Below are 13784 nucleotides of genomic sequence, written 5' to 3'. Positions count from 1 at the left end.
CACACCTCTCAGATTGGCCAAGATGACAGGAAAAGACAAAGATAAATGTTGGAGGGGAGGTGGGAAAACTGGATCACTTAGAAATGGTTGGTGGAGTTGTGAATGGATCTAGCCATTCTGGACAGCAATTTGGAACTGTGTTCAAAAAGTTATCAGTGCATATCCTTTGACCCAGCAATGTTACTACTGGGTTTATATCCCAAAGAGACCTTAAAGGAAGGAAAGGAACCCACATGTGCAAAAATCTTTGTCACAGCCCTTTTTGTAGTGGCAAGAAACTGGAAGCTGAGTGGATGCCCATCAGTTGGAGAATGGCTAACTAAGTTGGTATATGAATGTTATGGAATATTATTGCTCTATAAGAAACCATCAGGAGGATGATTTTAGAGAACCTGGAGAGACTTACATGAACTGATACTAAGTAAAGTGAGTAAAACCAGGAGAACACTGTACACAGCAATAGCAGGATTATACTATGCTCAATTCTGATGGATGCAGCTCTTTTCAACATTGAGGTGATTCAGGCCAGTTCCAATGGTATTGTGATGAAGAGAGCCATTTGCACCCATAAATAGGACTGTAGGAACTGAATGTGGATCACAACATAACATTCTCACTCTTACTGTTGTTGTTTGCTTGCATTTTGTTTTTTTACTCATTTATTTTTTTATCTGATTTTTCTTGTGCAGCAAGAGAATTGTATAAATATGTCTATACATATTGGATTTAACATATTTTAACATGTTTAACATATATTGGATTGCTTGCCATCTAGGGGAGAAGGTGGAGGGAAGGAGGGGAAAATATGAAACACAAGGCTATGTAAGAGTCAGTGTTGTAAAATTATCTGTGCATATGTTTTGAAAATAAAAAGCTTTATTAAAAAATTATTGTGAGTTTTTTTGGTGCATTGTGAATATATTTTCTTTTAATGTTCTTGCTTTTTTCCTTCTCTTCCAGATTGCCCTGCACTTTTGTGTATTTGTATTCCCTATCGTCTTTCTTGTTTCCTTGGTGAGACTTTTCATCTAAAATTTCAGTATTTCTATTATTTTTCTGTATAGCACTTAAATTCTGCTTTCACAATTCTCATTTCTCTTTTGAATCATTGAATGTGTTGTAGTTCCAAGAAATTTATATCTCTTTGATAAGATAATTCTAGAATTTAGCTACAACACTCCTTGGAATTTTTATTTTGGGGTCTCTTTCAGGAGGTGATTGATAGATTCTTTTCAATAACTATTTTACCTTCTGGTTCTAGTGTACTATTATAGTACCCCTAGATTACTAGTTCTAGGACATGAGGGCAGTTTTCCTTAATAATTTCTTGAAAGATGTTGTTTAAGCTCCTTTTTTTCATCATTGTTTTCAGATAGTTTAATAATTCTTAGATTGTCTCTCCTGGATCCATTTTTCAAGTCAGTTGTTTTTCTGATGAAGTTTTTACATTCTTTTCAATTTTTCTTTTTCTTTTTTTTTTTTTTTTTGGTTTTGTTTGACCGATTCTTGATACCTCAATAAGTCATTCACTTCCATTTGTTCAATTCTAATTTTTAATGAATTATTATTTTTTAATTCAGTTACCTTCTTTTGCATTTGGCCAATTGAACTTTTAAATCACTTCTTTTGTTCTTGGATTGTTTTTCTATTTTACAAATTCTTTTTTTCAAGGACTTGTTTTCTTTCTCCATTTTGTCAAAACTATTCTTTAAGGAATGGCTTTTTTCAGATTTTTTTTTTATATTTCCTTTTCTAGAGCTCTCATTTCCTTTCCCCATTTTTCTTCTAACTCTCTTTTAAGACTCTTTTTTTAATTCTTCCAAAAGAGCCTTGTGAGATGGAGTCCAACTTACATAACTCTTTGAGACTTCATCTGGAGATGTTTTGCCTTTAGTATCCTCAGGATTTGAAGTCTATTCTTCTCTGTGTTCATAAAAGCTCTCTATGGTCAGAGCTCTTTTGGCTTTTCCCTCATTTTCAAAGGTTGAGATCTGGGAATCTTAGGAAAAAGGGAAGATTGTCCCAAGCTTCCTCTACAGATAACAGTGGCTTCATGCTGCCCTGGGGTTGGTGCTACCAGCTTCCTTCCTGTACTGGGTGGGCATGGCCAAGCCTTGTGTTATGCTGAGGTACAGGGGCTCACTATTTGCCTTCTATAGTTGTGTTTCATACAGGTCTCCCATTTGATTCTCTTAGCCACTGGAAACCTCTCCACCATGGGTCTCCCTGAACTGCACTGTATGAGTCTCCCTGCACTGCAGTGTATTGCCTTGCACTGCACCTGTGCTGGTCTGCAACTCCTCCCTCCCCTCCCCCCCACACATACACTGCCCAATTGAGACAGATCTTTCCTGAAATTCTTCCAAAATATCTTCTGTTGGATGTTTGTTATTCTCCAAATATTTGCTCTGTCACTCCAAAACTATTCAGAGGCTTTATCTGGTATTGACTTGAGGAATGCCAGGAAGAGCTCAAAGACCTGTCTACTCTAATTCATCTTAGCTCTTCAATCTTTTTATCTTTAACTACTTATTCCATAAATTTTTGGAAGGTGGAAGGTATCTCCAAAATGCATTGATACATATATTCAAGCTGGAAAAAAATTCCAGTTTGGGAAATGAAAGTAGTTTTTTCCTTATCTTTCTCTGCTATACAAATTTTATAATGTCCACCGCATATGTTCAAAACAGTAAACCACTGGCTACCTAACGTAAGGCAATCCAGGATATCTTGAACTCTTAATATAGTATATCAATGCACATTGCTGCTGGGTTGGTTGTTGTTTTATGCAAAATCTAATAGTCTACACACACATATTCTCTCTTCTTTCACCATCTCTATAAGTGATTCTCCAAAGTAAAATATCTCAAACTCTACTTCACTAGTTGAATCATTTGATTCAGGTTTCCTAGTGGGATTCCTTCTGAATATCACTGGATCTTCTCCATGGATTCTAATCATTATTTAAAACAAAGTGGGTTCTACTTAAATTCTCTCTTATTAAAATCTGTCCTTACCAATTCACTGTTTTTCAAGTCTTGCACACTAATTCCAATTGGATATCATTCTTCCCTATGGATTTATAGCCCTTATTTTTACTAATCTCCATAATGTGATGTCTACATAGAGAACAAAGTCAATTGGCTATTGAAATGCAGAAACCACAAGTTTATACTGTGTCTATTTTGACTTTTCACTTTTATAAAAACATTTTTCAAGTTTTTGTAAAGAACTCATATTATATCTGGGTTACCAACCTATCATGTTTCCCTCTTCTTTTACCAAAACCCCAAAACTTTTCCATTTAAGGGTCACCATTAGCCTAATCTTCTTAATGGTATGAGAAATCCTCCAATTTATTTTTTAATAAAATTGACAATGGTGTAATCCAGTTTTCTCAGGAAGAGATGGCTTTTCTTCTAAGAAAGTTTCTAATTTTGGCCATTCTGCCATGACAACATGTAATCCTTTGAGTCCAATCAGGTGAGACATCTATAGCTGATCCAGTAATCCCTCCCCTTTCTTATATTCACATAAGTTTTCTGCATATGACATAGGGGCAGTAGCACTAACCCTTCTGACTCTCTCTTTGCTGTATTAGTTTACCTTGGGATTTGGCTAACTGATCTAAGGATATTACATCTCCCTAGATATCTACTTAGCTTTCTACTAAGAGGCAGTTAGGTGAAACAGTACCCCTATAATCAGGAAGACAAGTTCAAATCCCTTCTCAGATATTTACTAACTTTTTTGATCCTGGTGATTTATGTCACAACCTCTCTGACTCAATATTGTCATTTTTAAAATGTAGATAGCAATAGCAACTATTTCCTTGGGTCATTGAGAGGATCAAATAAGAATATATATATATATACATATATGTATATGCACATACATATATAAGCTCTTTTTAAACAATAAAGTTATATAAATGTTTACTTATTGATAAGCCAAATATAATACCAAAGTTGAACTTATATGCTATGTTTGTTATCATCTTCATTTAGTAATGTCACAAGTTTATTGTATAACTTCTGTACCTCTATAGAAAATCATAGGGCAAACAAATAATATGCCACTTCCTAGCTATATTTTGTTTGGAATATTAGAGATTGATATTAGGGCTGCTAGTATACACTATACATGTTAAATGTTTAGTGCTTTTGCTATCTGCACATAGCTTGTTCTAATCTTTCTTACTGTGCTCTAAAACATTTATAATGTCTTCATTCTCATACTCAGAGTTTATTCTCAATATTATTGATCCTTTCAGAATATCAGGATTTGAAAAAAGACAATGTACTCTAAGTATATCTTAAAGATTCACAATATTTATCCATTATGCCAATATTTAGTCAATGACTACAAAAAACAATGCATAAGCTGATCAAATAATTTAACTAGTTCATCCAGACTTATAAAAGCTTAATATTTATAAGCAGTGAAGTAGTAGGATACATCTGCACAATGGAAGTTAGCATACAGATAAAATTGGGGGGAAAATATCATAAGAAAATAAAATGCATTTACTTCAAGCAGTGAAAAGATCCTGGCCAAAAATTTCTTGTCCTCAGGTAAAAAAAATTTCCCTTTTGAAGTTCCCTTTATAACTCCAGAGAGAAAAAGAGAGAGAGAGACAGAGAGAGAGAGAGAGAGACAGAGAGAGAGAGAGAGAGAGAGAAAGAGAGACAGACAGAGACAGAGACAGAGAGAAACAGAGAGAGAGAGAGAGAACAGAGAGAGAGAGAACACATTCAATGTAAGCTTGCATATTTTTTTTCTCTTTAAAGTCTAGGGCAGATAGCTAGGTGGATAAGTGTATAGAGCACCAACCCTGGAATCAGGGAGACCTGAGTTCAAATATGGCCTCAGATACTAGACATTTACCACTGGTGTGACCCTAAGCAACTCACTTAACCCTAATGCATCACCAATAAACAAATAAAGTTTAGGGCAATTGTTCTAGTAAATTCTTTTTTGTTTTTCCTGTCTGCTGCATTGTTTATGCCTTTATATGGAACACTTCACCCAGAATAGGATAAAATTTAGTTAATCTTTATTTGGAAACAAAACCCATTATAAAAATACAGACAACAGATAAACAAGGTTTAAAGAGAATAGATTAATCCTTAAGGCTATTGATGCTAGTTCACCAAGCAGAAAAGAGAGGAAATGGAGAATGGCTAAATTTACCAGAGCAGCAAGGCAGCTATATTCAAGCACACCAGAAATTCTGTCTGGGGAGATTACTACTTAAGTAGATCCAATGAACTAAACAAGGCTCCAATTGTTCATGATTATATTTAGTTCTGGGTAGCAGCATCCTTCACCAACTATGTCAGCCTCTCTGATCCCTCTACATTGTGAGTTCAAAAGTTCCTGAGGTTTCCTGAAACCCATGAGGGTCACCCTTCATCTGGAAAATAAATCTGCATATAAGTGGGCTACATACATATGTATCTGTTATGTCTTCCAATAAAAATGTAAGGTCTTTGAGGGCAGGAAAAACATACATACTAAGCTATTGCCAGATGGAAGATGAAAATGTCCATCTTATAAATAAATATAATACTTAAGCACTATTTCCATTAAAAAAACTCACGTGATGCAATATACAACTATACTTTTATCATTACCTGTGAATATGCAATAAATGAGGAATATATCTTCCATTTTATAGCTAGAAGTCTAAGAATAGGCTAAGAATTATATATATACATATATATACATACATATATGTATATATATATATATTATCACATAGATAAACATTAAGTAACTTGAGATATAAACAATCCAGAATGAGATAATTTTAATGAGCTAAGCAAAGCAGCCAATTCGCTGGATACTTTTCTGATAAATGAAATAGCCTCAAGTTAGTCACTGGTTTTTAAAATTTTAATAATATTTTTTGAGATGAATCTTAAATTGAAGATATTTTTATCATTGGTTTAACAAATTGTACAGATGCTTTCCAGAAACAAATCACTGGGAAAATTTGAAAAAAATCACAATTTTAATTATGATGATACCAATTCACTTTAATGATGATCTAGCTATAGAGAAAAACATGCGTTCCTTAATAGGGCAACTAAGGCTCATGAAATATCATTTGACACATTTTAGTTATTTACTATTTTTAGATATGCTTCTTGTAGCTAAGGGAAGAGTTAAATTAAAGTACTTGACAGGACCAGGGGATTGTTGGAGTTTACTAATGCTAAATGCCTGCATTCGACTATTCCCTGGAGCTACTTTCTTCAATATTTATGCTATAATTAATTGCTTACTCTGCAGATAGACAGTTACAAGATAACTCAGACAACCTTTTGGCAAGAAGTTAGGAAATTTTGCTTCCAACATACTGCTTGTATTGTCTATTTGATTGTGCATAACATTGCATTTATTGTACCATCTGGATAAATGTAATAGGTTTTTTTTTTTTTTTTTTTTGAGATGAAAAAGTTTTAAAGCAGTTGAGCTTTAACAAAAAGAAATTCCTTTTAAATATTCACAGAAGGAGATAGCTTAAAATTTTCCTAGGGAATATCAAGTAATTAAAGGCATGAAACATTAATAGCTTGAGTTTGGCAGGGATAAAAGAGAATCCTTGATTTTTCTTTACTAAGGTGAATGTTATTTAAAAGGGTTAACCCTTAAATATAAAAATTTGTACTTAGTTTTAAAAAATTAATTTCATAGGTACAAGATCTTCATCTTCAAGTTGTGATTATTAACCTGAAAAGGCTATAAGGGCTTTAGAGGTTTGCAGATTTAACAATATGATTCAGAAATTCTCTTAAGAATCTATCATTTCAAGCATATAGAGATGCTTTCCATTTATGCTAATCACCATCTAAGACAAGGAGCTAGTAGCCTGAGAAATTATGTGACTTGTTCATGTCAGAGATGGAATTTGAATCTTGATTCTAAGCCCAGAACTTAATACATTACCTTATGCCTCCTGAAATATGGCAAGCAAATAAGCTAAAGTGATTTCAGTTTCCTTAAGGGAAGCATGAATTGTAGATCATCTTAAGCCATCTCATATGTGTCTGTTTTAAAATCCCTTTTAATTTCCACAAATTATTAGCTAGTTTAAAATGGAAAATGTATAACTCAAACTCAGAATCTAACATGAAAATGTCAAAATTAGAAAAATGAGGGAAAGTGTATTCAGCTGGGATACTTACTAGGAAGCTCTGGTGGTGGAGTTGGCACCAGGGTTGGTTCTGGATATGGACTCTTATTGCAAATCCCATTTGCTAGACTAATGTCATCCAAGGCAATATCACTCAAGTACCCATTTTTATAAGCATCAAAAAGAACCTAAGTAATAAATCAGAAGGTAGAGAAGATATTTATAGATTTAATAACAAATAGCTCAATCTGCACTAGAAACATTGCATAAATTATAATTCTAGGAACAGATTGGAATGGTTATATTCATCAATTAGTCAACTAGTCATAGAGTAGGTGAAGTTATTATAAGACTCCACCTGCTTAAGTTACCCTACTCACCTGCCACATGAAGTCACTACTACTATTTGATCTGAAAATCACAATATTAGAGAAAAAAGGCAGGTTCATCATCTCTGAGAAGTTAAAGTTATACTGTTAAATACATACATGCTATTAAGATAGGAAGAAAAGTACTTTAATTCTTTCCCATTGCAACATTAAAACAGATTTATTTATCAATTTAACTAAAAATCAATGAGGATTCCATCATCAGGGACGCAGATGACTTTGTGACAAAGCATTATGCAATCAAACACTTTGGTTCATGATGTGTTTTTCAGAGGTTTTCAGTCAGCATAGCAAGATTCTTCTCAAGAACACACACAGAATAGGGAAATGTAACGTGTACACAAAGAGAAAGATACTCAAGTATTCCATGGCAGGGAGCTGCACTATTCTTCCACACCCAGCTCTCATATGGCTGATAGGCTTTCTTGCTCTTACTTTTGATAGATTTGCCAGATCTATGGTTATGGGAGCAATTTATAAATAATGGTTCAGAAGGCAAATAATGCTCTGGTTTTTTAGGCTTATTACAACTTTATGAGAAAGAAAAGTTGAGTTTTAACAGGGTTACTGGCAACAGTTACAGACTTTTCTTTTTTTCCTCACAAGGTAAGAATGTCCTTCTATCACTTTTCCATTAACAATTGGGTTTTATCCAAAATGCCTTTTTTCATGCTTTATGAAATTTAGCTATTCAGTTTACAATTGTTGTTTTTATAAGTATTTTGTCTCTAGACTGTTATTCTAAAATTTAAATTCTATTACATTCTTTTGGCCTGAAAAGTTAAAAGGAAGAGGAGGAGAGATTCACATATTCATAGTACATTTTTTGTTGTAACAAAGAACTGGAAACTAAATTGTACTCATCAATTGTGGAATGGGTAGACAAATTATAATGTATGATAATGGGAAATATTGCACCATAAGATATAATGAAAGGGACAGATTCAGAAAAAAATCCTGAGAGGATTTGGGCATTTGAACTGACATATGGAGTAGACCTAGCCCCCTTCTTTTTATCTATTGAAACACTGATTAACTTTCCTTAAAAAAGGAGAAAAAACTGTTACCCTAATTAACCTAATTAACAAAGGCTTCTGTGATGCAGTTTCCTAGTCACCTAAGGGCATAGCGGCCCCTAAGACTTTATGGATTCCTAAAGATGTGTGAGCCTCTGTACTGTTTACTATATCTTGTCCTGATGACCAGATGCTGTCTATTGGGAAATGTGAGAGGCTGAGACCAGAAAAGTTAAGTGCCATCCTTGTTGTGTATCTTTACCATGTTAGAGCAAAACAGAGCTCCTTTTGTTAACTACTCAATTGTGAATTGTGAATGCCTCATTTAATCTGAACTAAAAAAAAAAAAAAAAACTGAACTAAGAGAGTACTGGTGTTAAAGTCACTTTCAATTTGTGGATTGTTCTTAGGGTGAGAAGGTGATAGGAAGAAGCCTGTCAAGCAACACCAAATATATTTTCCTACTTAAGGAGTCCATGTTCTCAGACTTGTACCAAAAACTTGAATGTCTTTTATCGGTTCTAGATTGAACTAATTTCCCATTGTTGATAAGTAACAATTTATGTTTGACTTTTGTCTCTAAAATGATCAATATATCTTTATTTCCATTCACTTCATATTCCATATATACACCCAATGAAATTAATAAATACATATGTACTTGTATGAAGATACATGTACCTATGTATATATCTACTTTCCTGGGATTTTGCTAATTTTTAAAATAAAAGATAGAAGTATCTGAAAAACACAGGAAAGCAATTTTCACTTTGATTATTGGCAAAAATGGCAGATCATGTTATTTAAAAATAGTTTATGAAAGGGAAATAAGTAATCATTAGAGGTCAAAATAACTTCAACAAGAATAGGTCATGCTAGATCATTTTAATTTCCTTTTCTTTTGACAGTTACTGGATTGTTGGAATAGGGGAATGCTTACCTCTATTTTATATTTGGCATAGCTTTATATTTGACAATGTATGAACAAGATGGAGAGACAAGAGCTAGATAATTGTAAAGATTCCAAAATAACAGAATAACTGGAACCAAAGTCAACCTGGAGGGCGGTCTCTTTGGATTCCATTTTCTTTCTTCTCTAACATATAGAGATTTACTCTTACTTAGCTTCATGCATTCTACATTTTTAGCAATGACTTGGATAAAATCAGAGAAGGAGAACCACAAAAAAATGCTATCTTAAAATACATTAAGAACTCTATAGTTTTTAGAACACAAGATATAATAATCCCACTGTACTTGACTTTGATTAGATTATAACAGGGTAATGTATTAGACTCAGTTCTGGGTGCCAAATTTAACAAAAGATGCCGATAAACTAGAACACTTTCAGCAGCATCAATCAGTCCGCAGATATTTAAAACCATATTTTATGCATTGTGCTAGAGATAACGAGACAAGGATGTCAGAATGACGAGGAGCTTCAAAATGATGCTAAATGAGGACTGGCTTGAAGGGAGTGGGGATAGTTGACCTGAAAGGAGAAACTACTTGGTGGGGTCATGAGTCAAGTCATGTAGAAAAGGAATTATTTATTCTGCTTGGTCCCAGGGAACAAAAATATGGGTAATGACTTTTAAAAGGGGAGATTTAGAGTCTGTGAACAGAAATACTTGGAGGTGATAGGGAGCTATTGGAATTTACTGAGTATAAGGGTGAAATGATTGTATCTGAGAGACATCCAAAGGCAAAATTTGACTCCTTTAACTTTATCTAGAGAATACTGAAAATCATATCATATGAAGATTTTCAATGGAATATTTTCCCTTAGAATAGTTGGGGAGCAATCAAATGAGGCTGAGGGTAGGAGGCAATGAACCAAATTTCTATCACCTCTCACTAACTTCATCTGTTTCCTTAGGTTTAGCCCTAGGGGCAGGTAATAATTGAAACACCTCTCCTGTTTTACTATTTTGGGTATAGTTGTTTTTTTGTTTGTTTGTTTGTTTGTTTGTTTTTGAAGTATAAGTGACCACTATAAGAGTGAAAAGTTGATTGGACTTCATATTTATAAATGAACATTAGCAAGTCAAAAAATTTCAGGTGTTAGCTCATCTTATAAAGTACAAAAGACTTTCTTTCTTCCCTCATATTGCCCCATCTTAGAAATAGGAGCCAATGGCTTCCTTAGATCTGAAAATTGCAAATTTATAGAATTTAAACATATAAGATTTATAGGATGCCAGAATAACTTGGATAAAGAAAATAAAAATCATAGAGTAAGACTTTCCAGTAATTGAAAATATAGACAATATCTTCACCAACCTCAAATTCAACTTTTTCATTTATTGTTACTTGTCCATAGTTCCAAGTGTTGCCATAATTTCCTTCTTTATGAAAAATTGTCTTTTCCACATCATATTTGGTGCTGATATTAATGCTTAAACGGTAGACATTTTCACCATACATGTAATACCTACGTTAGAAATATAAGAGTTTAATTATCCTTTAAAAAAAGTGAAAATGGAGCCAAGATGGCAGAGAAAAGGCAAGGCCTTACCTAAACTCTCCCAAATTCCCTTCCAAACAGCTTTAAAAGAATACAAATAATAGCAATATTGTAAGATGATCAATTATGAATGACTTAAGTTATTCTCAGTAATGACAGTTCCAAAGGACTTAGGAAAAAAATGCTATGCACCATTACAGAAAAACTTGATAAGTCTGAATATAGATCAAAGCATATTAAAAAAACAACTTTAATTTTCTTGTTTTTTAATCTATTTTATTTCATAGTATAATATGGAAATGTATTTTGCATGATTAATCATGTATAAACATATACTAAATTGTTTGTCTTTTCAATAAGGGGGGATTGGGAACTCAAATTTTTTTTAAATGTTAAAAATCGTTTTCACAAATAATAAAGTGAATTTAATTCAAAAGTATTTTCTACTATATTCATGAACTTCTTGTGGCAGCAAGCAACAAAACCATTCTCTACAGGTTGGACATCCTTTAAAATCAGTAAATGTAGTTTAGTAACTATAGAGGCTAATTAGAAATCATTTTAGAACTTTCTCATTTTAAGGGCATATTACAAAAATAATTTTTTAAAACCACCAAATATGATATAATAGAGGCAGCAAGGTAGCATAATAGAAAGAACACTGACTTTGGAATCAAAGAGACCTGAGTTGCAATCCTATTTCAGACACTAATAAGATACTTACCTCATTTAATTTCATCTATAAAACTGCACCTCCACAGAATTGTAGTGTGAATCAAATCACATAATATATATAATGCAAAATATAAAAGCTGGCTCTATGGATTGACTATATTATATATATGTAAATTGTCATGAGAGCCATATATTCAACAGGGAATATTTTGATCTTGTTACTATTATATTTCCCTTGGGCCCATTTCTTTCCCTTTAACTTTGTTACTTTCAAAGCCTTTTATTTTTCTTTTTAAGTAAAGGCAATTATTTACATATTTTATATTTTTTCCTTATCACAGAAAGTATTTCTCTTTGGGTTGAGGAGCATAAACTTAATGTTATGTCACAGTTCTCTTTTATTGTTCTGACTCAGTTTTCCTAATTATTCTGACTCAGTTTCCCTAAATTGTCCTGCCTCAAATTATAATTGTTCTGCTCAATCCTGCAAAAAACACTTCTCCCTCTTTATCAGAATATTTGATAAGGATAAAAAGATTTTATATTTTAGAATATCAGAATGCCTCTCCCCATCCCAAGCTATCAGAATATCAGATACCATCTTATCAAGATGCATCTCCCCATCTCCAAGGTGCCTCCCCCCATTATGTTATCCCCATCTCCTGTGGCTCATCCCACCCTGTCAGAGTCCCATTCCCACTCTCAGCACCCGGACTCTGCCCCTGCCTCAGTCTACCCCCTGTATCTAAGCCACAAATATATACATGCCATTGAGAACTCACATTGTTGCTGGATTCTTGGAGATAATAGTCTCATTCAGCCCTGGGACCAAACCATGGATCCATTTGGTCCCAGTAAATCTCTCCCTTTTAAATAAATTATTAAATATTCTCTAATCTCTATCTTGCCTCAGTTTCTCTGGCATTACATTTATAATATAGCAAATAGATACAAGGATATATCTCTAGTTCTGAGTAAATAAGTTATCATGAGTTTCAGGATAGTTGTCCTGGAGGGTTTGTTTTACTATTTATACAATTAACTGTTGCTTCATTAACAAATATATATTATGGGTTTTGGTAAGGTAGCTAGATGTGTAGAGCAAGGGCCTAGAGTCACCTGAGTTCAAATTTGACTTCCAGCACTTTCTAGCTATGTGACCCTGGGCAAGTCACTTAACCTTATTTGCCTCAGTTTCCTCATTTGTAAAATGAGCTGGAAAAGGAAATGGCAAATCACTCCAGTAAGAAAATTTCAAATGGGGTCACAAAGAATCAGATGTGACTGAAACAAGTGAACAACAACATGGTTTTAGAAATTACAGTTTGGAAAATACTCTTAGTGAAATTTCTGAATTAAAAAATGCAAAAGACTATCTTATTTGTTACAATATGAATGTAATGTTCACATTTTAAATTATATAAGTTTGACTTACCAGAAGCTAAGGCAAACTGGATCTGAAGAGGGAATTAAAGAGAGACTTGAAAGGCGAACTCTTTCTTTTCTACTTCCTGGCCCCGTTGGGGTAGAAATATAAAATCCTATTGGGGGAAAAAAAAGATTTCTAGACTGTTTTTTTATCACTTAAAATATGAAGTAAATAGTAAATAGTATGATCTAGAATATAAAAGTGTAGTTTGGGTCTGTATGATATATACAGGTATCTACAGTGGCATTGTATATACAGTGGTATCGAATACAAAAGTAATGAACCATCATTAGTGTTTTTATGTCAAGAGAAAATGAAGGTCTCCAGGACTTTGGGATTCCATTTGGTGAACTTAGGGAGGATATGGATGAGATATCAAACAAAATGGACAGGCATAGATGGGGTAGTGATTTATACGGTTGGGAGGAGTACTCACATATATAAGATCACAAATCATTGGATATTATAATAAGGAACTATATTAAGATACAAGAGATAACCAATTTTAAAAAGCCTTTGAACAGCTTCTGTCATCAAGAAGCTTCTATTCTACTGAAGTGATACAACACACACAAATAAATACATGCAACATAAGTAAGAAGAGAACACATCAATAATGGCCCCCTTCTGTGAAATAAGAGAAAGTGTTTTTAATATTTCTAACTGC

The 13784-nt window shown here is 33.4% G+C and overlaps 1 protein-coding gene across 1 annotated transcript in view; it reads right to left on the bottom strand.

Moving 5' to 3' along the window:
- TMPRSS15 (transmembrane serine protease 15) overlaps positions 1-13784 on the bottom strand; it is a 131128-nt gene that overhangs the window by 46382 nt on the left and 70962 nt on the right. The window contains exons 11-13 of the mRNA XM_012544342.2: positions 13124-13229; positions 10830-10980; positions 7194-7329 (exon numbers count right to left, since the gene is read on the bottom strand). Coding sequence (XP_012399796.1) covers positions 7194-7329; positions 10830-10980; positions 13124-13229 — 393 coding nt within the window. The remainder of the gene's footprint in view (positions 1-7193; positions 7330-10829; positions 10981-13123; positions 13230-13784) is intronic.

The sequence above is a fragment of the Sarcophilus harrisii genome, chromosome 3, assembly GCF_902635505.1.
Source record: "Sarcophilus harrisii chromosome 3, mSarHar1.11, whole genome shotgun sequence".
NCBI lineage: Eukaryota > Metazoa > Chordata > Mammalia > Dasyuromorphia > Dasyuridae > Sarcophilus > Sarcophilus harrisii.
The sequence above is the reverse complement of the archived record's forward strand: the minus strand, read 5'-3'. Positions and strand labels throughout refer to the sequence as shown.